This window comes from Plectropomus leopardus, chromosome 8 (assembly GCF_026936395.1).
Source record: "Plectropomus leopardus strain MGB_pleo_1.0 chromosome 8, ASM2693639v1, whole genome shotgun sequence".
In the NCBI taxonomy this organism is placed as follows: Eukaryota; Metazoa; Chordata; class Actinopteri; order Perciformes; family Serranidae; genus Plectropomus; species Plectropomus leopardus.
Genome location: NC_142183.1, coordinates 25,256,819 through 25,282,807, shown reverse-complemented (window position 1 = coordinate 25,282,807; position 25,989 = coordinate 25,256,819). Strand labels below are relative to the sequence as shown.

Here is a 25,989-nt window from a genome sequence, read left to right as displayed (position 1 = left end):
TTTTTCTTCTTTCCTCTTTTAACTCAAAGATGGCCTGACAACAGCTGCACTCACAAATATGCAATGAAGTGAGACACTGACAAGAACAGAGACAGCTGTGTCGCACTTTTCTCCTGCATTAACAAGTACGCAAGTCCAACTGAGATGCATGAAATAAGGCATTAAGTGACACGTTAATATGGTGTAAACAACACATTTTCTTTGTGCTCATTTAAATGTGTAGATGAGTGTTTAGTCATGGTGGGTAGTCACACTTTACCTTTACAGTGTGTTTGTATGTAAAGATCCAGAGTGGGTGAAAGGGCTTACAAGAGCCTGATTTGCTTATATTTAAGCCTACAACATTAGCTGCAGGCTGCTATCCAAAATATTAATCAAAATTAAATGAAACTTATAAAAAAATTTTTTTATATATATATATATATATATATATATATATATATATATATATATATATATATATAAGGAGTGCTTCCTGGAGTCAAAAGTATGTTTAAATGGATTGCTATTATTCTGTCACCACTTCACTTTTCATCACCACTTATTTACATGTGGTTAACTTTTATTAACAGTAATAACGTCTGAGTATCTTTTAGTATGTTAAGCAGAAGTGGCATTGAATTGGACTGGGAGTTTCCTGATGTCAAATATTCTAGTTCTCACTCTGCTCGGCCCATTTCTATTGCCAGTATCAACACAGTTAATCATTGAACTGCCACGCCAAACACAAACCAGGCCGCCCCACCCAGAACACATACTGTGCAAAGAGAAGGACAGTGAGGGAAAAGCTAAATTTACAGTTAACATGAACTTAATTTGTACGTAAAATGTTTTTGAGTGTTTTCAAAGAAGAAGAAGAAAGAGAAAAGACTTTTTTGTTTGTATTTTTTATCATTTTATTCAGGTCTATATGATACCTTAAAATCACAGTAATCATTGGACGGCCTGCAATCTGAAGGCACTATTTAACCTTTTCAGTATGATGCACATGTGAAGCACCTTTCTACACCAATGTGAATATCTTTGTGTTACATATTACTCTGTAAAAAAAAAACACCATCCTGATGGACAGAATGATCGGACATGAGAGCAAAAACTGGCTTGGAACGCTGGGAGGTCATAGGTCATTTGGTTTGGCTGAGGGGTGGCAGCAGTTTAGGGACAGTGACAACAGATACTGGTGTTAACCGCTGCAGTTTCACTCTGTGATCAGGCTCGTCTTGTGTTTTTTTTTTTCACTGAAGTCTGTGAACGGAGCTGCAGAAACTTGATGGGTTTAATCTTCCCCTCCACAGAGCACCAGTAGTGTTTTACGGTAGTCTCCCGAAGTATCACCCTGAAAAATGATGGAGAATAGCACAAAGAAGAAACTTAAATTAAAAGGAAATACTGCTTTTTGTCCACTGACATTTGTTCAACACAGCTAAAACTTGAAAGCAGAGTTTCTTCTTCTCGCTCGCACAATAGCAAAACATTGTTCATCTTTCACTGATGGTAAATAAATGTGAGTCATAAGGGAGAAGCAGAACTGACAAGCCACGAAATCAGCCAAAATCAACAAGGGAGTTAAAAGTGGAATTACCCTTTATATCAGCTGACAGTCATAGATAGCCTACATACTTCTATCTTTACAATCATCATCACAAATATTGAGACAAAATGTTTTTGAAGGCTCAGTTCCTCATTTTGGGTACTACAGTCATTTGATTACTTGCTAAGTAATAGATGAGAAGCCTGATAGCTGCCACTTCCACGTCTATACGGTAAATATGAAGCTACAATCTGCAGCTAGTTAGCTTAGCTTAGCACAAAGAATGGAAAAAAACAGGAAACAGCTAGCCTAGCTCTGTATGAAAGTAACAAAATACACCAGAGACTCAAGCTGGAGCTGGCAGCTTTAGAGGTGCTGGCAGGTGTACAGACATGAGATTTGTATGGATCTCCTCATCAAAGTCTCAGCAAGAGAGCGAAAAAGCATATAATATTCCAAAATCTCACCTGTTCTTTTGAATATTTTTTAACGCTTTGTTTCCACCTAGCTCTGCGTACATATGCCAGTCAACAAATAGTCCATTCCGCTGAAAAACTCATTTATGATGTGCTTGCAAAACTTCTTCCTTTTTTTTCTGTTCACAATTTGCCTCAAGTGACTTTTGCTACAGATTTCGGCCAGTAGGTATCGCCCACCATCAGTCCACAATCAGCCCCTTGATCCAAAATCGGAAGCCAAGTTAAAAGAAAGGTTAGGATTCGGTTAAGGGCTACATCTCGTTACTTAGTAAATCACATCTTAATGTCTTATGAAAGTTGTAAATAGATTAAGTGGATAATTGCTACATTTGGCCTCAGATATAATCATTGCAAGGAATGTTACAAAGTTCAAATAACCATTGCGTTAGTGGGTTTGCGTTGTATTGTTGGTAGGTGTGGTTTGCAAGTGGTGTGTAGTGTAGTCTCCAAATGGACTGTGACTGCAGTTATTCACTTTCGGACAGATCGTATTTACTGTGCCACAGGAAGTTTGCAGAAAACAAAAATGCTAAGACTGATGAATGTAGCACAGTTTTATTTATTTATTTATTTTTCTAAGTGGAAAGTTTGACGGTATGGTTAGGTAGCAAACATTGGTAAGACATGTTAGCTGTGTAATATATAAAGGTGTATGCATAGTGGATCTTTTAACAAAGTATTTCATAAAACTAGCCATACACCTGATAGGCGGCTTTTTTTGTCACCAACCTGTTTTTGTTTCTGTACTGCTCCGTGTGCATATATCACAAGACTAAATGACGAAAATTACTTAGCCTAAAACTTACTTTTATGCAATTTCTGCTAACCTGCTAACTACGAGATGTCAGAAATAAAAACCTTTTTGTAAATTGGTTGAAATTCACAGATTTTGTATTAAAAAATTGTTTAAATGAAAGCATCTGTTGCAACTAATACTGACTTCCTAAAAATATAAACAGAACTGCACAACTCTAAAAAATCTTTGTGCAAAAGATTGTAATTTTTCCCTTTGCAACACACTTTAAAAATAAACAATATCTAGCAATCCTTGCTGTTGCATAACCTGATAATATTTCTGGCAAAGCCAATCCAGGGCACCCTACTTGCTTGTCTGTATTGGTGTCACGGTGATTTCATCTCTAAGTTATTATAGAACTGCTTCTGGGTGCTTCCTGTCCCTGCGGCTGTCAGCCAATCACACAGCGGATATGGAGAGGAAGTTACATGCAAGGGAAATTCCTAAACAGCCACAGACCCATAGTCCACCACAGGAAGCTATAGATTGCTGTACCCCCCCAACCCCACCGCAGCAGCAGAAGAAGGATGTGCAACACACACTAACACAAAAGCCATGAGAGCTCCACAGAGACACACAAATGAGATGAGTACACAACAAACCAACCAAGAGTGTTAGTTGACAAAGACTGTGACTTACAATCATAGTTTCTACCTGGATGAATTCATGGAGCGATGCATCATGTGTCTCCTTGAACTCTTTACGAATGTTGAAAAGGTCGACCTCGCTACGGGACACCATGATGCGGATCAGTGCTCTGTCATCTGTGCCAAGGCCCTGCAGTGGACATCGATACATATTTGGTTTATTCTTATTTTATCACAGTAACTGCTACTGCCTGAGAGCACTCAGCAGCATTAATACCCGGAAATATACAGAAACAGACACAAAACCTAAATATATTACATACATCAACAAATGTCACCTCATCACCAGAGTTGATGATGAACAATGATGTTATTTTATTGATAGAAAATCATTCAGCAGCTATTTTGATAATCAATTAAGTCATTTTTTTAAGCAAAAATGCCCAAAATGTGATAATTCCTGGTTCCCCAATGTGAGAATTTGCTGCTTTACTTCATCTCAAATTATAGTAATTTTAACATTTTGGTTTTTTTTTTCTTCAAAATTGAAATAAACTGATTCACACTGGAAATTAGATTTTTACTTTCCATGTAAATATGGTACCAAAATGCCTAAAAAAGCTTTCAGACACTTTCACAAGTATTTAGATCTTTAAATGTACAAAGAAAAATGTCCAAAAAAACTAAAAAAATATATTTGTAATATCATAATTCATTCATTCATTCATTGATTGTCCGTAACCGCTTGTCCTCGTAGGGGTTGCGCGGGAGCTGGAGCCTATCCCATCTGTCACTGGGTAAACAGGTCCATTGCAGGGCTATAATCATAATTAAAAACTATTTTGCAAAATTCTTCTTCTTCTTCTTCTTCTTCTTCTTCTTATTATTATTATTATTATTATTATTATTATCATTATTATTATGCACTTTTTGACTCAGGTTGTTTCCTTCCTTTTTTTTTGCAAATTTTTGGGTAATTTCTTCTTCAGTTGCTTATTGCCTTTACCTATATTTTTGAAGGACATCAAGCTAATTTGCTCAGGTCTCAAAGGGTTAACTGGTCCCTGGCAATTTTGCAAAAGCAGCCCACAGGAAAAGAAAGTTGAGTATCCGCGCTCTATGATATTTTAGGCATTTCTCACTGTTTTCTATGGGTTTGTAGACCACACAATTAATAAAGAAAATAAGATTAATCAGTAAAGATCTATCTGGCATCTGAGGCCCTGATGACATGCCGCAGAACTGCAGCTAGATTTATATAACTGCGTAAACTTGCTATATTGAAAGCATTGTGAATAAATACCTTCATGGCTTTGTAGAGGCGGTCTGCAAAATAAGCGGGCTGGTTCTTTACACTGCGAACTGCAAGGCAAAGACAGAGCAAGAAAGGGCTGAGGAGGAATCACAGAATAAATGCTGTCAGCAGTACACACCGTGACGCACTCATAAGTAAAATGAGGTCAAAGACGGCTATTACCTATTGCATAAAAGGCATTTTTGACGTCTCCTGACATCTCTTTCTTGATAATCTGTTCAATGTCCTTGTTGGTGCATTTGACAAAGTCCTGGAACACTGTGAATAGCAGTGATCAGTTATCATGAGCTGTGAAATTTAGAGAAACACACATTCAGATTTGTAATTAAGTGTCTGGATCTTGACCTCTCCTAAGATGGGGGAAGCTTCTGGTGCACAGAATACTCATGAACTTCATCTCCATCTCATCAGAGTCAGCATTGCACGAATTGGCAAGTTCCTGATGGAACAAACATTTAAACCAATTTGTCAGTTTCATTTTTAAACACAGTAAAAATGTTAAAGGATACATGAAGTCATACACTAAATTACCTGAGCATCTGCAGAGGCTCTCTCCACATCTGCAGGGCCCTCCTCTCTTGCACCCTGAACAGAGTAAAGACGGTTATACGCTCAACTTTGATCTACTGAATAACAGCGGTTCACCAAGAACACTTAGTTTTGTGTTTGATATGTAAAATTAAACTGCACATGTGATTACATTGTCTTTTTTTCATGCTCTTGTTAAAGAAGCAGGCAGACTGCAAACAGTGAGTGGGCGTGGAAACAAAACACAGTCTACGTTCTCATGGTGATGAACATTACCTGCACGAGAGAAACAAGGATGCGGCAGAAGTGGCCTGATGTGTCTGACTGAATGGCTTCCTCCAAAGTCTTCTTATAGGCTGTGATGTGAAAGGTTTGCATGTGAAAAGTTTTCATAATAAGAGAGTGGATTTAACGCCTCTTTTTTTCCCTCTTTGTTTTCAAACTCACCATTCTGATAAGCAGCATTCATGGCTTGTATTTCCTCATTACTCCTGGTGACAAGAATCTCAATCAGAGCATGCTCATCTGTCCCAGCCCCCTGTGAAAAATTAAGAGCTTTAAGCACAATAAGGCAGGGACTTTCACAGATGCAACAACAACAGAAAAACAAACCACATAAATAAAACCACACCACACAGCTAGGAAGAGAGTACGTGTGTCTCCTCATGTCTACTGACAAAATCCATGTTTTGCTATTTGTCTGAATTTTTATCATCTCTATTTGTATTTTAATGACAGACCTTCATGACACTGTATTGATCGCCTCATGCATGTGAGTAATTGATGACGTGTGAACTATCAGAGCTGAAATCGGCTGATTCACTGTTGACTATTTTTTAAGCCTAAAGAGTGCATTAGATGATTCAGTGTTTGTGACAAATCAAGACTTAGAAATGTTGCAACCAGGTGTTTATTAAGTCCTTGTGTTGAGTTGTATAAGCAAAATATTGAATTAAATAATAGGGATATACCAGTGTAAACTATTCTGCACTCAGCTTGTCTTCCAGAGTAAAGGATGAGTCAGTTCTCTGCACAAGGCAACTTTAGTCAGTGTCTGATAAGTTAACAATACCTCAAATGTCAAGTTATCTGAATTCCAAAATACATTCTGAATAACACCTGTCCGGGCATGACATCCACCATTGCAGACTTAAAAATTAAGTGTATTTATAAAAGGGTAAATTCCATCCCCATATGCAGGTGTCTTTTCTAATGTACTGTATATCAGCTGTGTCAACAAAAACTAGAATTACTGCCTCGTATGTCGTGCCATATTTGAAGAAATTCCCACAAGGTGTTGTTGAAATATTCACAAAATGAGACGGACAAGGTCACACTGACCTTGATGTTTGACCTATGACTGCCAAAATCGAAACAGTTCATCATTGAGCCCAAGTAGACAATCATGCCAAATTTGAAGAAATTTCGTCAAGGTGTGTGACGGATGGACAGACGCATGGACAGCTTAAAAACATAATGCCTCCGGTCACAGCTATCGTCAGCACAGAGGCATAAAAATCATTGAATGATTTGGATCAGCTGTACCTCCATCGCCTTCTGCATCATTTTGGCATCAAACTCTGCAGGCGTCAGCATGAGTCCAATGATCAGCCTCTCCAGGTTTCTGGACAGCTCAGACTTCAGGTCCTTCATCAGATCCTGAGGATAGGTCCAACATACTGATTTAAAGAAAACACGTGTGCACATGTGCATCATAAATGAAGAAGTAAGACATGATTTCCAGCTTGAGACTTTATTTTTATTAAGGCTATGATTTTGAGTAATTCATTTCTCTCACCCTTCCCAGTAGGGACTTAAAGGTCTGTCTGATCTCTTGCCTCTGAGCATTGCTTCTCTGTGCAACAATGTCAATGATTGCATCTTCGTCTGTTCCTATAGGAAGCAGGAGGCAGCGACTTTTTTAAAACTAAAATTGTAAAGTAAGACTGTGTCAGTGTAAATGTGCTTTTCAGGGTTGCTTACCGAATCCCTTCATAGCTTTCCTAAGCGCTTGTGCATCAGCAGCAGGGTCAAAACTGGGCGCAGGGCGGATTGTTGGCCTTAGCTGAAATAGTGGGATGACAAAATTAGAAGTGTGAGATTCAGTAATTGCATACACACATAAGAGGTAGTTAAAAACTGAGAAAGTTTCATAAATATATATTAAATTCACTACCATTAAATGAACCAGATGTGTTATATTAAAGTGCATGCAGAACTCAACAAGATATGCAAAAGAGAAAGAGGTTTTTTGATGGGAGTGTGCCCTCTTGAGGTTAGAGGCCATGACACCACCAACAATGAAAAGGTGGGTAGGCTGAAAAACATCTCGTTTTCATAGAGTGTTAGTGAGGCGAGCTTTTGTTGACAAAAATGCTGAGATCTTTTTGATATTCACTCCAGGGACAAAGAAAGGCAAACCGTGGTTCAGAGAGTGCAATATAACAAAAACGATTTGTATCTGAGTGAACATTCTGATCCTCTCTGCAGTTACACAATGCCTTCGCTGTGCAGACACGGTAGCTTTATCAGCACAAGTATGTTGCACTGAGAGAAGCAGGTCATTGCAGGGGTCAGCAGGTAATTAGGATGCATGCCACTGCCAAGCCAAACATGCAATGACACAACTACAGTGGGAGCAGATGGGGCCCAAACCTGGACTTTGGTCATGGCACTTAATTCCCACATCTTGTAGGCTATCTGAGCAGCTTCAGGGAAGAACTCTCCAGCTAAGCTGTAATGATTGGTTTGACACAAGACAGCATGGTCAGCAGAGCCAAGAGTGGGTACATTTTGAAGATGGGATCTATTATAAACACTGATGATTCACTTTTAGACAATCTTTGCAAATTCACCAAAGTTCTCTTTACTGTTGCAATTACAACATGCTTTTTCCATAAGTGAATACACACACTCTGAAGTTATACTCATACGTCACAATTCCTGAAAAGTTGTGCTCTATCACCCCCCTCTGGGTGCTGCTGTTGCGTGCAGCCCCACTGTAACTTACTCATCATCTCCTCCACACAGATTAAGCAGAGTCCTCTTGTAATCCCCGGATGTGTCATCCTGACAGGTTTGAACAAACACAGAATCAAGTTATTGGTGAGCTGATGTCATTTAATTAGAAATAAAAATGTTATTACTGTTTAACTAACCTTAATCATGTTGTAAAGGGACTTCTCATATCTTAAACGGAAACACTCCCGAATGTCCAACATGTCTATTTCAGAGCGAGAAATCATGATCCTGATCAGGGTGTTGTCAGCTGTACCAAGACCCTGGAAATGAAGGAGAGTGTTCAGGGTCAGAATACTAAGGCAGCTATGAGTGGTCCTGTTTTAAATATCATATCAAAACAATCTGCCACTGAGAAGAACAGCATGTCATAATACACGTGTTGCTAAGGTCTACAAACAGCCTGAAACCAGATTGAATGTCTATTTTTACCTTCATTGACTTGTAAAGGCGCTTGGCGAAGAACATGGGAACACTCCTTATGTTCTGGACTGTGAGAAAAAAACAGTAAGAGAGCCCTGTGTCAACTTGACAGCTTGACACCCCCCATATGTTTCCATAAAGCAGAAGAGTCAGTGTCAGTTTCTCACCAACAGCCAGCATCAGCCTCTCAAAGTCCCCAGACAGCTCATTCTTTATGCTGTCCTCTATGGACATCTCTGCAATCTTCTCAAATGCATCGAAAACTAAAACAGAAGACAACATTGTGTAATATTCTTTGTCTCATGCTAAGTGATGTATGTTAATAGATATCTTAATGTTCCGATAATGATGATACCAAGCTAGTCAAGTTGCATTTCACATCCATGTCCGTCTAGACTCATATGTTGCCATGACAACAGACAATGCTTCAAGTATGGATGTTTCTGCAAAGAAGCTACAAATTCTAACACATGGATTCTTCACACACATCTTCAACCGATTAGCAGATCTATACAATCAGCACAGTTTCAGGGTTGACAGGCAAGATTAGTGTCACTAATTCACTATCTGACCAAATACCTCCTGTTTGAGTTACGGTGTTGAATAATGGCCAAAGTTGACTTTTGACCTTTTGGATATAGTGTCATAACTTCATGTGTGAAATTTTGTCATAATTAGCATGTGAACTGTGGTGGCATCAGCCAGCTTCTATGGAGCAGTATGCTGAGACATATCTTCAAGAGACCAGTATCTCATAAGTTCATCTTTGAGCCTAAGTTTCACCAAATCTGAGGAAAAGTAAACAGTAGAGAAGAGAATGTTCTTCCTCATCTTTAATGACCATTTCTCTCTAATGCACATATATCAATGTCAGTTTTCAACAGTAGGCCTCTGTAAGTTTTCATGGCATTGGACAGAGAAGGAACGGTGGCAGAGTAGTGTCAAGACAACGTTTAAAGTGCTGTTAACTCCTGACAGGCTTGAGGTCACAGGAGGAATGCCTAGATGCCTCACTGTCGTGTTAATTATCCCGAGAGCTGTGCTTACCCATGCGGAGGTGGGTCACACTGCGGTTTCCCAAGATCATGATGAATTTGGCCTCATCAGTCCCCCACTGCTCTTCTCCAGCTGCGTACAGATCCTACGCAAAGGTAAGCACAGTATGAGATAATGTAGGAAAAAAGAGAGTTTGTCATTGCATGTAGAGCTTATCTTTCATAATTAGTAACCTCATTGTATATTAAAAATGAATGTTATATGAAGGGTATTCATGTTAAAGAAATTTAAAAAAAAAACACTCATTTCATTAATTTGGTGTGACTGCTTTTTAGTTGCGTTAGCTGTTATGGACTTTCATTTAAAAAACAGAAGTCCATGCAGATATTTCTGGCCTCCTTTGGAGGCCAGAAATGGCTGTTGACTTTGGCAATCCCCTCACTTTTCATTTAGCATTGCCAACAGATCAAAAACTTGCATTTGTCCTGTAAAACTAAGGCCATTACCATCACTGGTTTTGCTGTACTTTGGTTTTAGTACTTATATAATGCTGCATGGTAACATGCTAAACTAAGATGATAAACATAATAGGCTCTAAACAGCATGTTAGTGTTGTCACTTAGCACTTAGCATAGTTATAGACTCAAAATCTTGCTTAAATTGTTTTCCAAAGTTTGAATAATGCATGCTTCTTTAATAGGAGCAAAGTGACTATATATTGAAATGAAAGTTCTATGTTAAATGAAAGGAAAATCTTTGAAAGCATTGACTATGTTGAGAAAACTCTGCACACAAAGTAAAAGTTACACAAAGATTCAATAACGTTTTTAAATGAAGGCATTACAAAGTAAGTCCAATCATGCTGCACTTTTCAACTGCTCATAAAATATTTTGATTCTCACTTGTGCATCCTGCTCCACCAGGTCTGCGTTTACCACTCCTGACTCATCTCTGGTCCCCTGAAACCATCAAACAAAAACAATCAGTCAGCAGTTAAAGCTACAGCAGTCACTGTATGGTTGACTGCATCCACTCCTCAGTGAACTGACCTGAAGTAAAACAACCAGCATCTTCTTAAAGTGACCTGACGTGTCTGCGATGACATCCTCCTCCATGTCACTGCCATAGGCTGGAGATACACAGGTCACCGTCGAATGTTGAGAGGCACTAAGCAAATAGTAGGCCTGCACTGATTTAAAAGGACACATTTTTTAACATGCCTTACCATCCTTGTATGCTGCAACCATGTCTTGAGTCTGTTTGTTGTTTCTTGAGGCCAAAACTTCAATAAGACATCTCTCGTTTGTTCCAACTCCCTTTAAAAAAGAGCATAGAGTTAAATATGAAGTGCCTCCTGCTTCATTAGACGTGACTGATGAAGAATCTTACTATGAAGTTAATGTCTTACTTTGATTGCATCGTGGATTTCTTTGGCATCATGGTATGCTGGAGTTCTCATCAGACTGACGATGAGGCGCTCAAATTTGCCCGTCAGCTCATACTTCAGATCCTCAATCAGGTCCTGTTAAAATATAATTTACTCTAACTACTTGTGTTGTAAGTTACTGTATGGCGGCATGATATTTATACTATCTCTGATTTATTTTTTACAATACAGCAAACAAAAAAATGCATTCTTGTACCTTTCCAAAATTGCATTTGTATGCTGCAATGATTTCCTGCCTCTGTGCATTGCTTCTTGAGGTGACCAGGTCCAGTATGGCCTCTTTATCACTGCCTGAGGACCACAAAGAAACATTTTCAACAGTCTTTATCTCAGTCATATCCCTGTCACAATGTTAAATTCTTTGTGAGATTATTCAGCCTTCTAGCAGAGAGGATGAAAGATGACCTTTTCCCCTCCGCTACAAAAAATCATGGAGGAGTTGTGAGTCACTCACCAATGCCTTTCATAGCATTGTAAAGGGTCTCAGCGTCAGCGCTGGGATCAAAGTCAGGAGCATCTGTTATTGTGCCTCTGAACACCTGTAAGAAAAAAAGCTTGAATGACTTTCAGTTTTAATTGTCATGATCAGGGGCATGGTGCCAAAGTCTGGGCCCTATGCATTAGCAGTCTCTGTGGCCCCCCTGCTCTTCCTCTCTTGATCCACGTCTCTGTCACACACTTTTAACATTTTTTTTTACAAAGTCAGTTTGTTTCAGTTCTGCTTCTTTCTTTTTTTTGAACCAGGTTTCTCTTTTATGGGAGAAAGACATGACAGTGTACGTACTGTGCTCAGGTGTCTTAAACAATCAGTCACTGGGCTCTCACTGCGTTTAGAAACGAATCCTAGTGCAGAGGCAGACTAAAACATTTTGGGCCTTGAAGGGGTGAGAGGGGTCTTAGAGAGCCTCCAATACTCTTTTATACTGAGTTCAGTCATTAAACAAATTTGATTTTATTTAGTTGCGGCACTAATTACTTCGAAATAATGATAAAAAAGGAAGACAAAACCAAACATTTGATTCTAGACTTTTTGAGCCCCCCTTAAATTAGGGCCCAGGGAAATCAGTCCCACTCCTCCCCCCACTACAATGCCCCTAGTCATCATTAAAGAACAAAGTGATGTCTAAGATGTATTACATGACAAAAAAATGCAACTTTTTGCACTTAATTTATGAATAAAGAAGCTGTCATATACATGATCACTTTGTCTCTCTGTGCACTGTAAATACTTTAATATACTACATATATATTCATAACAGTTTCATGGTCCACAGAGGATAAAGCCTACTGAATTTGGCAATCCCCTGACTTTTCCTCTCTTACCAGTGTGAGGATGACATTTTTGTTTTGTCGCAAAATCTCAGTTACTGTTTAATGGATTACCAAGGTCAAGACTTCGCAGTGCACACCCCTTTTTTCACAGTGCACTAGCTTGACCCTCACTTCCTTGCAGGGTGTGAGTAGTGTAGAAGTGTCAGTGACGGGACACTGGGACAGGAGGTGGAGCCCAGTCTGCCATTACAACAGCTGACTGCTTGCACCTGTCTCACCCCCAGCTGAGCAGAAGAAAACCTGCTGTCTGTGTGTGTGTGTGTGTGTGTGTGTGTGTGGTTGCAGCATGTGTGTAGGGGTGGGACAGTGGGTGTGTAGCAGCAGCAGGGAGTCAGGTTGCACATAAAGTCGCTCCCTTTGCAGGGGTCTGTAATACAGCAGCTCCAAATGTCAGAATATACAAACAAACTTGCATGTAAAGAAAATATAAAGCTATAAATAAGAACACTGCTTTCAAAATGAAAGCTCACCCTTGAAAATGATCATTGCTGTATCATTTTGACCCTGTGAAATTGTGAGGTTAGCTCAGTCACTGTGGGAAATAAGAAAGTTTGGCCTCCATATAAAAGCTCAAACTGCAGCTGCTGCTGTGGAGATTACTGCTGCATCGAGGCATTTAGCCAAAGTATGCTCTCCACCCTGGTGAGGGGCCTGCATATGCTCCGATCCTCTGCTTCACTACTGCGACCATCACTCTTCACGACAGCTGGAGAGCTTCACCCACATAGCAACAGGGCCACAAATACAAGCCCCCAGCAACAGGCATTTAACAAAACTAATCACATTATTGTGATATGTGGAAAAGCCCTAATGTGGATTTTATGGTAGGAGCTAAATTTCTACCTCTTCCTTCCTCCTTGCTTGTTTCCTCAGTTGCCAAGGCTACAGATGTGCAGAGTTTAATTAAGAGTGAGCACTTCACCTCAGGTAAGGTCAGCATGGCAGGACACTAACTTGCAGCTTAAACAATAAAGTTAGATCAGATGTGCAGGTGCCACCGGTAGCAATGACACCCTACACTGCTGCCTTTATGATGGGGAGGAATCACATGGTGGCAGGTGGCAGAAAAATGACCTCACTCTGTCCACACCTCATTCAGTGGTACACAAAACCATCCGTGTTTCATAGACACAAGATTTACATAATGCAAGATGAGAAAGGTCCTGCACACTTACCATTTCTGTATTTGGTCTTCTGTGTCAACACGGAGCAGGAATCAATAGTTACAGGCCTGGGAAAACAGAGAGAGAAATGCTGATGTAGGGCTGGATAGCAGGATTGCAAAACATCCTGTCCTGGTGTAGGTGTCATTCCCCTCCAGTGTGCGGGAAATCGTGTTGCATTAAGACATAATAGGCATGACAATCTATGTTTTCTTCCTGAGTAAATCAAATGAAGGGGTATGTTCACTGCACTGTCTGATTAAAACTGATCACAACATGCAGCAATTCTTAGCAGAGCACAGTAGAAAAGCATAAGAAAAAAAAAGGAGACAAGTTTCCATCAGATTTGACCTCACATTCACTGAAAATGGCTCATTGGTGGATATAATTTGCATTAAGCCAATGGGCAGGAAAACTATTTAGTCACACTTTCCCACTGGCCATACTCTAACATATAATGCAGCCATTCAGTAAAGCATAGGGAGTACCAGCTGCTATAGAGAGACTACTTCTGCTAGCCTTTCCTGACTGACTGTATTTCTAAATTTAGAATCATAATGCAAAATTACATTTTACAACAAAAGAGGAGTTGACGTCAGGACAATTGTTTGACAACTGTAAACTTACATTAATGTAGCTTTTTAAAATATATTTTTTTACAGAGGCTGTTAATGCTGCACTGTTGGTTTAAGACAGAAGTGAGACTCTCCAAAAATAGCCTGCACATTTTAACCTGATGTCAGAATGAAGGTCTGGGGGAGTGGGCCTCTATATATACAGAGCCGCACCCTTCTCTGTACCCCACACTATAGAATATTCTAAATACTTTAATGTATTATATTAACTATTGATTCCCCCCCAACTTTAGATTTAACTCCGTGACAAAATAATGCTGTTCTTTTTTTTTTTTATTTATACCACTTTTACATCCATTAAGTTAAATTCTGTAAGGGGTATCTTGGTGTCTACTGCAGTTCATTGGCACGTGTAATAATGACGCATCAGCAAACTTCTCCAGTGGCAGCGTCGCTTCCGACTGACAAGGTCTCCAAATAATGATAATAATTACTGCTTACCTTCTGTGTGCAGGAAGTATCCGGTGAGAGCGGTCCCGCTGTCTGAGCTCTGTCCCCCGCTAACCCTGTCTCTCCGCCTCCTCCGGTCAGATTCAGGCAGTCCCGTTACGTGTCCTCTGTGACGCAACTGCTGCGGCGCTCTCTCGCGCAGCTCCTGAGGCTGAGTGTATCAGGGCAATGTATTACAGTAAACGGTATACTATTTAAAACGTACAGGACTGTACATCCAGTCCTAAAAGAAGCGAAACGCACTGAGGCTGCGCAATTTTACGCAAGAACATGTGCATGTTTTTACACATGTAGCCTTTGGCGCTTTCAAATTCGCAAAGATTCACGCAAAACATGCTGTGATTGTAACTTTTCACTTCAACCGGTCCGCGTTTGTCGAAATTTCTCAACTTTGTCACATGACTAAGAGTTCAAATGTGATTTGAGCAGAGGGGAGTTTGTTGGCTCTGATGTGAGAGCGTGTCTGCTCTATTTCTGTGCTGTCAGGCGTTTCTTCCAGTAAGAGTGGAGAAGAGTCAGCAGCATATTTAGGGTGGAAGGGGGGGAGACAGAGTGAGGCCGTGTCAGCATTGTAGACCACAGAGGGAAACATATAACATGAAACAGTTTCTCAGAAACTCTTAGTGGTGCTCTGATGGGAGGAATGGGGATGATGGAAGGACATTGATACAAACTTCTTTTGAACTTTTAACGCCCAGAGATGTACGCCTTGCGTGAATACCCCTGTGATGTTTCATGCAGTTTTGTTGCATTAATTCTTGGTGGCAGATGAGACCTTGAGAGAGTGCCACACATGACTCAGGAGCATGACTCAGTGAGTTTCATCCTGACTGGAAGCTGATCTCAGTGTCTAGCTTTAATGGTTTCTATCAGTGGTTCCCTGACATCACATGACCTCAGCTTACTGCATAAACAGGAAGGACACTTTTTAATCATGTTTGAACAGATCAGTAAATCAGGAGGAATGTGGTTGTTTCTGACTTGTTTCTTTATTCTTATGTCCTTGGCTTCTTAAATGTTCCCACGACCAGTGTGGAGAGTAAAAGGGGACCATATGAGGTAAAAGTAGATAGAGGTGGGAGGCACCACTGATGAAATGTTGTATGCTGACCTCTTCAGCTCTGAAAATGCATTGCACACTGATCACGACAACCTACCTGTAGCTACATTAGGCAGAACAGGGAAAAACTGCAAAATGCCAGCCTAAATGTAATCTGTTACAAACAACTCAGAACTATCCCCAAGGGCATAGTAATGTTAATAAAAATTAGCATTATTTGCAGATTTTAAGGTTTATTATGTATTTAAAACTAAATACTATTATTAATAAACGTTTTGATTGTATCTACATATTTATTTTCCTTTATTTCCCACTTTTTTCCCCCAAAACAGGTTATGTCGCTAAAAATCTATTTATCTTCTGCACAAATTCACAAATTTTAAAAAAAAAAGGGAATGAAAACACAACAAAACAACAAATGAAGTGAACACAAAAGCATTTTTGACATTCTGAATGGGATTTTCTGTTCACAATTCTCACCCTGTGCCTTCCATGCAATAATGAGCACATTATGATCCAAACTGGTCGGGAGTGAGAAAGGCTACTTTGTAAGTAATTCCATTGAGTGGGAGGGTCACACAGGCCAGTCTTGTATATATCGCAGTAAAAATCATGTTTCCTTCATCCAAGTCAACAGCACGGATATTTTTGCTTGCTGTTTTCACCACACAGTCAACAGTCACGCCTCGTGGGACTGAAGACAAGGTAAAGAACTTGTGTATCTACTGAATGAAATTCCTATCAGCAAGTCAGATTCAGATCACTGACCTCTGCTTTTAACTTCTGTGAATGCTGCACTGCAATATTTCTCCGTAACATCTGAGATGTTTCTTTAATTGCACAGTGGACTGATCATAAAGCTGCACATCATATGCAATGCATAGTAGCTGTTATTTAGTTAAGCATTACCCCAATTGTTCCTCTGGAAATGGTATCTCAACCTGTGAGATATGCAGATAGGAAGCTTAAAGTCTGGTCAAAGGTAGTCAGAGCGTCCACACTGGCTTCCTTCTCACTCGCCTCCTGCCTGCTGAGTTAGATGCCAGGAGGGATTAGGTGAGCCGAAATCCCCTGATGGGAGATGAGAAGGCAAAAGCTACCTTTCAAAGTGTGCAGCCTGCTGCATGCATAAGCCATGAAAGCTGCTTTGTCCTCCTCTGTTTCATTAACTCTCTGGGCTGTTAGTCTGGCAGGCTCACACCTCCAGGTGGAGACGGGGACATAGCTCCTATAAAGCCAACAGGAAAACTGTAACATAGCTGCAATGATAAGGTCACAGGCCATAAAACCTTGAAGCAACATATGCATGTAAACACACTTTGAGAACATAAAGTGCAGTTAGGGGAGGAGTGTCATGTATTGTCTGAAAAAATAACCATGTATGATTAAATCAGAGAGTCGCAGGGAGTTTTTCTCAGGTTGTAATGTTGCTACAAACAGACGTGGCATTTTTTTATTGGTTCCTTTTTGTGAAGGACAAAATCCAAAGTCGTAGACAAATGTGTACCTTTAAAGTCTTGGATTATCTTGAAGCAAGATTAAAAAAAGCCATAGCTTTCACTTACATTACAAGCACGAGTTACATAAAGGAGAGTCACATAAATTAAAAAAAAAAAAAATCTGTTTAATTTCCTTAGAGGTTTTTTAATATACTTCTTTTAATTTCTTTCATCCCTGTTGTGTCATATATTATAAATATGGATCAAATAACTAAATCACTTTTGTTTCAGAAGTTACTAAAAAAACAGTCATCATAAAAAAAGTAAAGAAAATTAAAAATGCATTTTTATGCAAAAAAAGCAAAACAACACAGGTGTTTTAAACTGAATCAATGTGAGAAGAGACATTATATCTCTAACATGATACTGCTCACACTTCACAATTTAGAAAATCTTTTTTTTTATCATTGCCAGGTGGAGAACTAATTCTAAATTAATCTACTTTCCTGATATATATTCAAGGAAGTAATTGTGTAAGTAATTGAAGGTTGAGTAAAGTGCACTTCTCGAGCAGGGCGTTGCTTGTGTGCTGTGGGCAGCAGTGAAAAGTCCAGGCATCAGCAATACCATATCAGTGGGGTGATAAAGAGGGGCATGTATAAAAGAATAAATGTGATTTAGGTGAATGACGGATCCTATTAATTGTCTCTTTAAAGCACACCTGTAGGGCAAGGGATTACACAAGAGAGGTGAGTGGATTCTTCTGTCCTTAATGTAAATTAGGATAGATGTTAGCAGAGCATTTGAGCTACTTTTTTAAAATATAATCACAATTCATCTTTAACTAAATGTAATGTTCCCAAGTCTCTAGGGTTTACAGGATTTCTTTGATGCCTTAATCTGAGTGTTTTTTAAGAAAATAATAGTTTCTTAGACAACTGTTCCATTAACAGTTGTGTTTCTTTGAAGAGGAACTGTTCTGCTGTGGTGTTGACCTGACAATTATTCACTGAAAGGTCCACTGATCCGCCCTTTCCTTCCCACTCCTCTCCTATCCCCTCACTCCTTCTTTCACTCTTTCTCCATAATATCACCTGCATTCCCACCTGTCTCTTCCTCTGTAACTCCCACATTTTGCGTCCTGATCCAAACCCAAAGAAGCATGCCGTGCGGTGGAGTGAAGTCCTTTCTGGTGAGCCTGTCTCGGAGGAAGCCCCTGGAGCCAGAGGGGGAGAAGTCTACGTTTAACCGATGCCTAACCACTCTGGATCTGGTGGCCCTCGGTGTGGGCAGCACCCTGGGGGCCGGGGTCTACGTCCTGTCTGGGGAGGTGGCCAGAGACACAGCTGGACCCAGCATCATCCTCTCCTTCTTCATCGCCGCCCTGGCATCTATATTCGCTGGGCTGTGCTATGCAGAGTTTGGGTCCCGGGTTCCTAAAACGGGCTCAGCATACCTTTACAGCTATGTGACTGTTGGAGAGCTGCTGGCTTTTATCACTGGATGGAATCTGTTACTCTCCTACATCATAGGCAAGTGTGATACATCAGACTTGTTTCATACATTATCAATAGCGATAGATTATCATGTAGATTATTGTCCTCTTATATTGTGAATAAAATAGTTGCTTGCATACAGCAAAAACGTACAGCTAAAAAAATATTTTCTTTTTAATATCTGTTGTGCTAATAATCTCCTTTTCAAACTTGTGATTTACATCCTCTGAATAACAGATTTACCTCTTATGTAACATGTTTGTCTCATAGTAAAACCCATAAATGATCAACCATCAACATGAGACTTTCAAATGCTCTGTGACCTCTCATCTGCTCTGCAAGCAGATTCTTAATAGCTCATTCAACAGTGAAGGTTTTGGGGGGTTTCTTTCCCACTAAAATTGCTTTTCACACCACCTGTTAAATTAATTGCTTATGTATCATTAACCCCACAAACTAGGAGTGTCTTTTAAAATAACTGAGTCATGAAGTGTAAAAAATGCAAAACTGTCACAATCAGTATTTCATGTTTATGACTACAATTATCAGGGTGACTCAGGCTGATTGGTTTATTGCATGTTTCTCTTATTATCTGCTCAGGGACATCCAGTGTTGCTTTGGCATGGAGCGGGACATTTGATGACCTCATAGGCGGCGTCATATCAAAGTACTTTGAAAAACATGCAGCCATGGGCCTCCCTGGTCTGGCACCTTACCCAGATGTCTTTGCTACTGTTCTCATCTTGATACTGTCAGGTACACAATAAGGAAACTGGTGTTGTTATGGTGGTGGCTGCGATGCACATGAAAAAATTTACATTTGTCATGTTTTCCATTAAGGTGTCCTGGCATTTGGAGTGAAAGAGTCAACGACAATCAACAAGATCTTCACAGCGATCAACATCCTAGTGCTGCTGTTTGTGGCCATCTCTGGATTCATCAAAGGCGATTTCTCCAACTGGCAAATCAGTGAAGAGGCTCTGATAAACGCCACAGCAGAATTCAAGTAATATCAAAGAGCAATATATACTGTCTGTTCAAGATTCTGTATAACATAAATACAAGTAGAATGGCTCTCCTGGTTATCTCAGTGTAAAAAAAACATAAAATAATGCTCTTTCACCCACTGCAGCAACTTGAGCTCTACTGTCAACGTGACAAGTTTGTATGGAGTGGGAGGATTTTTCCCCTATGGCCTTGGTGGAACGGTGGCCGGAGCTGCAACATGTTTCTACGCTTTTGTTGGATTTGACTGCATCGCTACAACAGGCAAGAGAACAACATCTCTCTTTATCAGTATTTCATCAAGTTCAAGCTCTTTATTCCTATCATGTGCGCAACAACTACAAAGACGCAATCTTTGAAAATGAAAATTATAGGCCACAGGAACTCTCCAACAATGCTAATTAAATATGCATAAAAAAGTAACACAAAAAAGAAAATCATGCACAAAAAATCCAGTAAAATAGAAATTCTTAAAAAATAGAAAACTACACAAAAAAGAAATTCACAAAATTCAAAATCACACAACAATGAATAATCATGCAAATAAAATCTGGCAAAAAAGAAAATTGTGCAAAAAAATACCCAAAATCATGCAAAAAAAACCAAAAAAGGAAAGCAAGCAAAAAATCACACAACAAAGTAAATCAAGCAAAAAAGAAAATAATATGAACAAGAAAATCAAAAAGAAAAAGAAAGTTGCACAAAAATGGAAACCATGCAAAAAGAAAAAAAATGAAATTGCACATTTATAAATCTTATTATGCATTAACTCATTCTGAAAATACCTTAGATTTCCATTCACATTAACAAATCTCTTTTACACATTTACAAATCTGGATTGAGATACAGTTATATAACTCTACACACACAACTAGCTCTGCTAAACTAGTGGCCTCATAAAACTACATCTGATGAAGGTTATGAGATGTGGCATAAAGCTTTCTCCAAGATGGGTATCAAATGCTCACAGGTTTTGTTAAGTTGATTGGATATTACTTTTCAAATTTTACAAAACTCCAAACAACTGAAGGAGAAACATAATGAAAAGTATCACTGACTTCTTTGTGTGTTTCCTCGTAGGTGAGGAGGTGAAGAACCCCCAGAAGTCTGTCCCTCTGGGTATTGTGGCCTCACTACTTATCTGTTTCCTGGCCTACTTTGCTGTGTCTGCTGCGCTCACCCTCATGATGCCCTACTACGAGCTCAATGAAAAAAGTCCCCTGCCAGTGGCCTTTGACTACATTGGCTGGGCTCCCGCCAAATACGTTGTGGCTGTGGGTTCGCTCTGTGCCTTGTCCACTAGGTAAGAAAATATTGGCGGTACATGCAAGGTCATGTGATGTTATAACATTTTTTACCTTTATTTAACCATGCTAGCAACAGTGTCCTTTAGTCATTCCACCACTTTGTCACAGACTACAACATGTCAATAACTATTGGATTGATTGCCATAAAATGTGGTACAGACATTCGTGGTTCCCAGAGGATGTATTGTAATGATTCTGGTGATCTCATGACTTGTCCTGTTGTGCCATCTTGAGGTCCACATTAATGGTTTGAGTGAAATATTTCCACAACTATTGAAAATATCATCATGAAATGTCATACAAATGTTCGTATGCTCCAGATGATGAACTGAAATAACACCTTGTCCAATACTCTGGTTTATGATCTAATGACATTTCCATGAGCCTCAGCTGCACTTAAAGTGGGCAAAAGTCTGAATACTAACACTTAACTAAGATGGTGAGCATAGTAAACATTACACCTGCTTAACATAGGCATGTAATAATTGTCATTGTGAGCATATTAGCATGCTGTCATTAGTTCAAAGCATCGCCGTGTGTAATCACAGCCTCAAAGAGCTGCTACTCTGGTTGTAGACTTGATCTTTTTATCAAAGTTTGATTACCCACAGATTCATTTTATTCAAATGTTAACAGCTTTAGTCTGTATTTAGCCTGCATTTAATATTTGATGCTTACCAACTCAGTATGTACAAATGAGAAATCAGATGGCTCAGTTTTTTAATCTCTACCATTATGTACTCTTCTCAAAATGTGCTCTGCAGCAATTTTTACGCAGAAAATCACCTTCACACAAAACCTGGAAAGCATCCAAAGCTGCTGCATGGTGTGCAAAGCCAACAGGTTGCTCACTTGGCGTAGCTTGAGATAATTACAGCCTGTTATGTTTCATATGTTAAGTGTCAGAATGTAAAGTAAGTTTTTGTGAGTTTAAAGAAAAATATTAACTGTCAACTATAAAACTGATAAACACACGGCATATTCAGACCTAAATCTGTCATGATCAGAGGTTATACTGTTGCATCTTAGATTAGACAGAAACTAATAGTGCTTCTTTTGGAAACTACTGTAGCAGAAGAGCTTATACTACCAGTGTGGCTGCCAAAAGTGTTGTTTTTTATGTTTGTCTGGCAAGATGAAATACAATGAGACATACATCATTAAAAAATACAACATTATTTTATCCAGGACATCCGTCTAGGAGAGAGAAATGACCCTGAATGACAACAACAAAATAATACAATACATTGTTTTGCATCAAGGTCACCACCTTAAATCTAACAAGATGGCATTTCTTTAAATGCAATTCGACTTTATTAAATTAGGAAAGGGTGGGGTCTTATATATCATTAGCATCATCACCGACTATTTTCCACTGCATAGTTTAAGGCAGTTTGCCAGAAAAGAAATTTAGGGGAAAGACTGACAAATTTGCCCTGAGATGTTGTGAGGAATTTTTTTTTTTTTTGCCCCTAAATTAAAGATAAGTGGAGCTGACCTGGTTCTAAAAGCATTTTGATGGTTTTTGACTGATCCTGTTTGTCTCTCTAGCCTGCTGGGCTCGATGTTCCCAATGCCCCGAGTGCTGTTTGCCATGGCAAGAGACGGCCTGCTTTTCCAACCCCTGACCAAAGTCACTTCCAAGGGCAGTCCTGCTATAGCTACCATATCGTCTGGAACGGTGGCAGGTACAGATGTTCTAGCTGTTCGTCAGCTTATAATATTCATGTAGTGAAGTGTATGGCACTGAGGTAACTCCATTTCCCCTGTTTGTCATCTTTAGCCATCATGGCTCTGCTGTTTGACCTAGAAGCCTTGGTGGAAATGATGTCCATCGGCACTCTGTTTGCTTACACACTTGTGGCCATATGCATCTTAATACTAAGGTATACTTATTTTTTCTGCTCCTTCTCCCACTGTGCTTTACAAAGTAGGCATGTCACAATATCAGGAACTTTGTTGTTGATACCAATACTCCAGAGTAATTCGAAGACTCATAATTCCCAATTAAATGTTACCATTTAAATAACAAAAGGAAACCAGTTGAAAGTGTTTTCTCCTTTCGTCTGAAATGTTTGACAATACCATTTGCAGACTTTTTTTCACAAATTCATTATAAATTCCTATTAATCGGCCTCAAATACAAACTACTTGCTGTATATTTGTCTTTCTATGAGAATCTATATAACATTTACTGGGAACAAGCCTATTCAAGTTATCCATAGACCCTATTTTCACCCTGTTATCTTGAGCTGAGAGTTTAAGGAACCCCTCTGAAAATCGGCATGCCATTTTTAACTTTCCCAAATTTCAGCCTAACTTTGGGCTATTATTTAGCCCCCCTCCCAACAAGCAATGCCATCATGATTGGTACCAATGGATGCCTTTGATATCTAGTTTCACAAGATACCACCACATTTTCACTAGTTTAATTGTATCCTAGGTACCTACGTACGGTACTTGAGAAAAACCAGCGCCATCATATTGTCCGAATTTTACCATCGACTTCATACGAAACATTTGTTCTTGCGACATCTGTATATGCTTAGGAAACTTAATTTATGTTAAATATTTCTGTTTTTTTTTTTTCGCAATCAAGGTACCAGGTGGGTCCAGATGAAGACTCAGACCTACAGATCATAGAATCAAACACCAGGTTCAGCTTCCTGACACCTCCATCAACTCCCAATTCAACCACCTCGAGAAGAGTCACAACTTTGACTATATTCTCTGGTAAGTACAACAAAGTAAATCACTGGTGGCTTGTGTATTTCTTAAGCACTCTAGCACCTTTTTTTTTACCACCAGTTTCTTTGCTTTTGAAAATGTCTTTGTCTCTCGGTTCCTTCAACTGATTCGTCTTTTGTTTTTCTGTAGTTGCATGTTTGGTTGCACTGTGTACTATCCTGACCGAGGCCATAGATGCTCTGGCAAATTTGGAAGTATGGAGCCTGGTGGTTGTCTGCATCCTTGCCGCCATAGTGCTGTTTAACACTTTCTTAATCTGGAGGCACCCACAAAATGCATCCAAGGCATCTTTCATGGTGAGAAATCTGACTAATCTGACTAAATTCCAAAAACATCAAGAAAATCCTTTTACATCTTCTATTTTCTGTTCACAGGTGCCTTTACTCCCTGCTCTGCCATTAGTGAGCACATTCATCAACGTCTACCTGATGGTCCAGTTAAGTAAAGATACATGGATACGATATGCTGTTTGGATGTCAGTGGGTAAGAGCATTTTTCTGCTTGGAAAGTTTAGGGTGCTTTTGTTTACATGCTGAACTTCGGTGATTCTGTTTCCTCGCTCTCCAGGTTTAATCATCTACTTTGGTTACGGTGTGCGTAACAGTGTTCAGAGGCAGCGTCTCAAGGCTAAAGAGATGAAAATCGAAACTGTCAGTGGCAAAACAGTCAACAAGGACACCATTAAAGAAGAAAAGTTCTGAGCTCAGCTGTGGCAGAGAGAAAACGATTGAAATGATACAGTGAGTGACTGCTTTAAGTGTGTAACTACTGTTTTACTTGGAGCAATGCTGTTCTGTTCCTGCAGTGTTGAATATCTGTAGACAAGTGGACAGATGGACTGATGTCTACTCCACATTATAATGGAGTTTGTAATTTATCTAAATATTCTCATTGCCAAAATTGAACTGACATATTTTTGGACCTGTAAATGTTGCCCATAGCATTGTGAGTTCTGGAGCCTCTAAATCTACTGTCAAAGTAGTATACACCCGTGTTTAAAAAGAAAAAAGGGCTCAAACATTTTCTGTCGATAATTGCTATTTTATTACACTTTAATAAAAAGTTTACACTTTTCATATCATCTGTAAAATATAGAAATGTAATTGTATGCAATTCTAATTATGATTTTGAATAACAAGACAGTTGTGGGGTTTTTTTACATATCAAAATATGGAGTTGGACTGTACAAAAGTATGTACTATGTAGATATGGAAACTCTTACAAAATGTCATATTTTTTCTGTTTAAAGATTCAGCTTCAATCATTTATTGTGTTAAAGTGTAAATACAGAAACTGTACATGATTTCTAATTAAATATTGTAAATGTTTGCCTTAATGTTTTAAAGAATTCAGTTTTCAAGATGGCTACAATCTGGAGTTCATTTTCTGCAGGGCATGCTGAGAAAGTTCAGTTCCACTCGCAATCTTGGATATAAAGCCAGAGACGGCTTACTACCCATATTTCACTGAGAACAAAAGGACCTTTCACAACAGCTTACCTGTGTCATGTTCAACATTGTGGCTAAGCTAGTCATTCAGGAGGAGAGGTTTACATTGTTCTCACTGGGTTCAGCATGCTTTGGATTTAATCAATTATGTAAAACCTTGATTTTTTTTCCTCTTTGGAAATATGTAATTCCACCAAGGAGAATTAGTAGTAAAGAGATGTTCTCAAGTTAAGTTTATGTTTAAACTGTAGCCTAAAATCTTTTCTAAGAGGACTTTACTGTGGAAGAAGATTAGGGCCACATGTGAAATTTCCTCAAGTTTTGAGTAAAGTCAGAATTCTGTGAATGAAGTCAAAAATCAAAGTTTTAATTTCAGTGTTCAGACCTGAAACCCAGTAAACAGATTCAACTCAATAAATATTTCACATACAGTATAGCCCAAATCTCAAAACCCATCAGCCATCTGTCTGACAATAAAGCCTCTGGGGCTAACAATAGCCAGTAATTCGGGAGATATAGTACAAACACTCATCACACATAACAAAAAAGTTTCTAACTTCTGGATTTACATCTGGAGTATGCAGCAAGGAGTGTGCAGGAGTGCTCCGCCAGGATCCACCCAGGAGTTCCCACTCGGCTCAGACTTTACATTGTGATGATCTCACAGATATTTTAAATTTTGCAAAACTAAAGCATAAAGATAATAATAATATAAATAGTCATGATTTACTTTGTAGTTCGAGTTGTCCTGTAACCAGTTTCACAGACGTGTCTTTTACAGTGGTG

At 39.2% G+C, this 25,989-nt stretch overlaps 2 protein-coding genes across 7 annotated transcripts; one reads left to right on the top strand and one right to left on the bottom strand.

Moving 5' to 3' along the window:
* Positions 1-871: 871 nt before the first annotated feature.
* Positions 872-15,066, bottom strand: anxa6 (annexin A6). Of its 3 annotated transcripts, none has more exons than XM_042492860.2 (25): positions 14,692-15,066; positions 13,628-13,683; positions 11,575-11,659; positions 11,317-11,411; positions 11,082-11,195; positions 10,899-10,989; positions 10,723-10,802; positions 10,576-10,632; positions 9,725-9,818; positions 8,845-8,940; positions 8,687-8,745; positions 8,395-8,517; positions 8,247-8,305; positions 7,892-7,970; positions 7,220-7,301; positions 7,035-7,129; positions 6,782-6,895; positions 5,684-5,774; positions 5,513-5,592; positions 5,240-5,293; positions 5,054-5,147; positions 4,871-4,966; positions 4,697-4,755; positions 3,446-3,583; positions 872-1,336 (listed from the first exon to the last, which is right to left on the bottom strand). In XM_042492860.2, exons 2-25 carry the CDS (start codon positions 13,628-13,630, stop codon positions 1,277-1,279), a joined length of 1,998 nt encoding a protein of 665 aa, XP_042348794.2. In that variant the 5' UTR covers positions 13,631-13,683; positions 14,692-15,066; the 3' UTR covers positions 872-1,276. The 3 variants fall into 3 exon arrangements, with proteins under 3 accessions (XP_042348794.2, XP_042348795.2, XP_087937374.1); XM_042492861.2 differs by having other exon boundaries at positions 3,461-3,583; positions 14,692-15,065; XM_088081248.1 differs by lacking the exons at positions 11,317-11,411; positions 11,575-11,659; positions 13,628-13,683; positions 14,692-15,066 and having other exon boundaries at positions 3,461-3,583; positions 11,082-11,212.
* Positions 15,067-16,357: 1,291 nt separating this feature from the next.
* LOC121947753 (cationic amino acid transporter 2-like) lies at positions 16,358-25,126 on the top strand. Of its 4 annotated transcripts, none has more exons than XM_088081252.1 (12): positions 16,358-16,476; positions 18,361-18,731; positions 19,296-19,451; positions 19,536-19,701; positions 19,828-19,964; positions 20,781-21,003; positions 22,559-22,695; positions 22,791-22,893; positions 23,607-23,740; positions 23,885-24,051; positions 24,130-24,238; positions 24,323-25,126. In XM_088081252.1, exons 1-12 carry the CDS (start codon positions 16,373-16,375, stop codon positions 24,454-24,456), a joined length of 1,941 nt encoding a protein of 646 aa, XP_087937378.1. In that variant the 5' UTR covers positions 16,358-16,372; the 3' UTR covers positions 24,457-25,126. The 4 variants fall into 4 exon arrangements, with proteins under 4 accessions (XP_087937378.1, XP_042348796.2, XP_087937376.1 ...); XM_042492862.2 differs by having other exon boundaries at positions 16,410-16,465; positions 18,358-18,731; XM_088081250.1 differs by lacking the exon at positions 16,358-16,476 and adding an exon at positions 17,793-17,948 and having other exon boundaries at positions 18,358-18,731.
* The last annotated feature ends 863 nt before the right edge of the window (positions 25,127-25,989 follow it).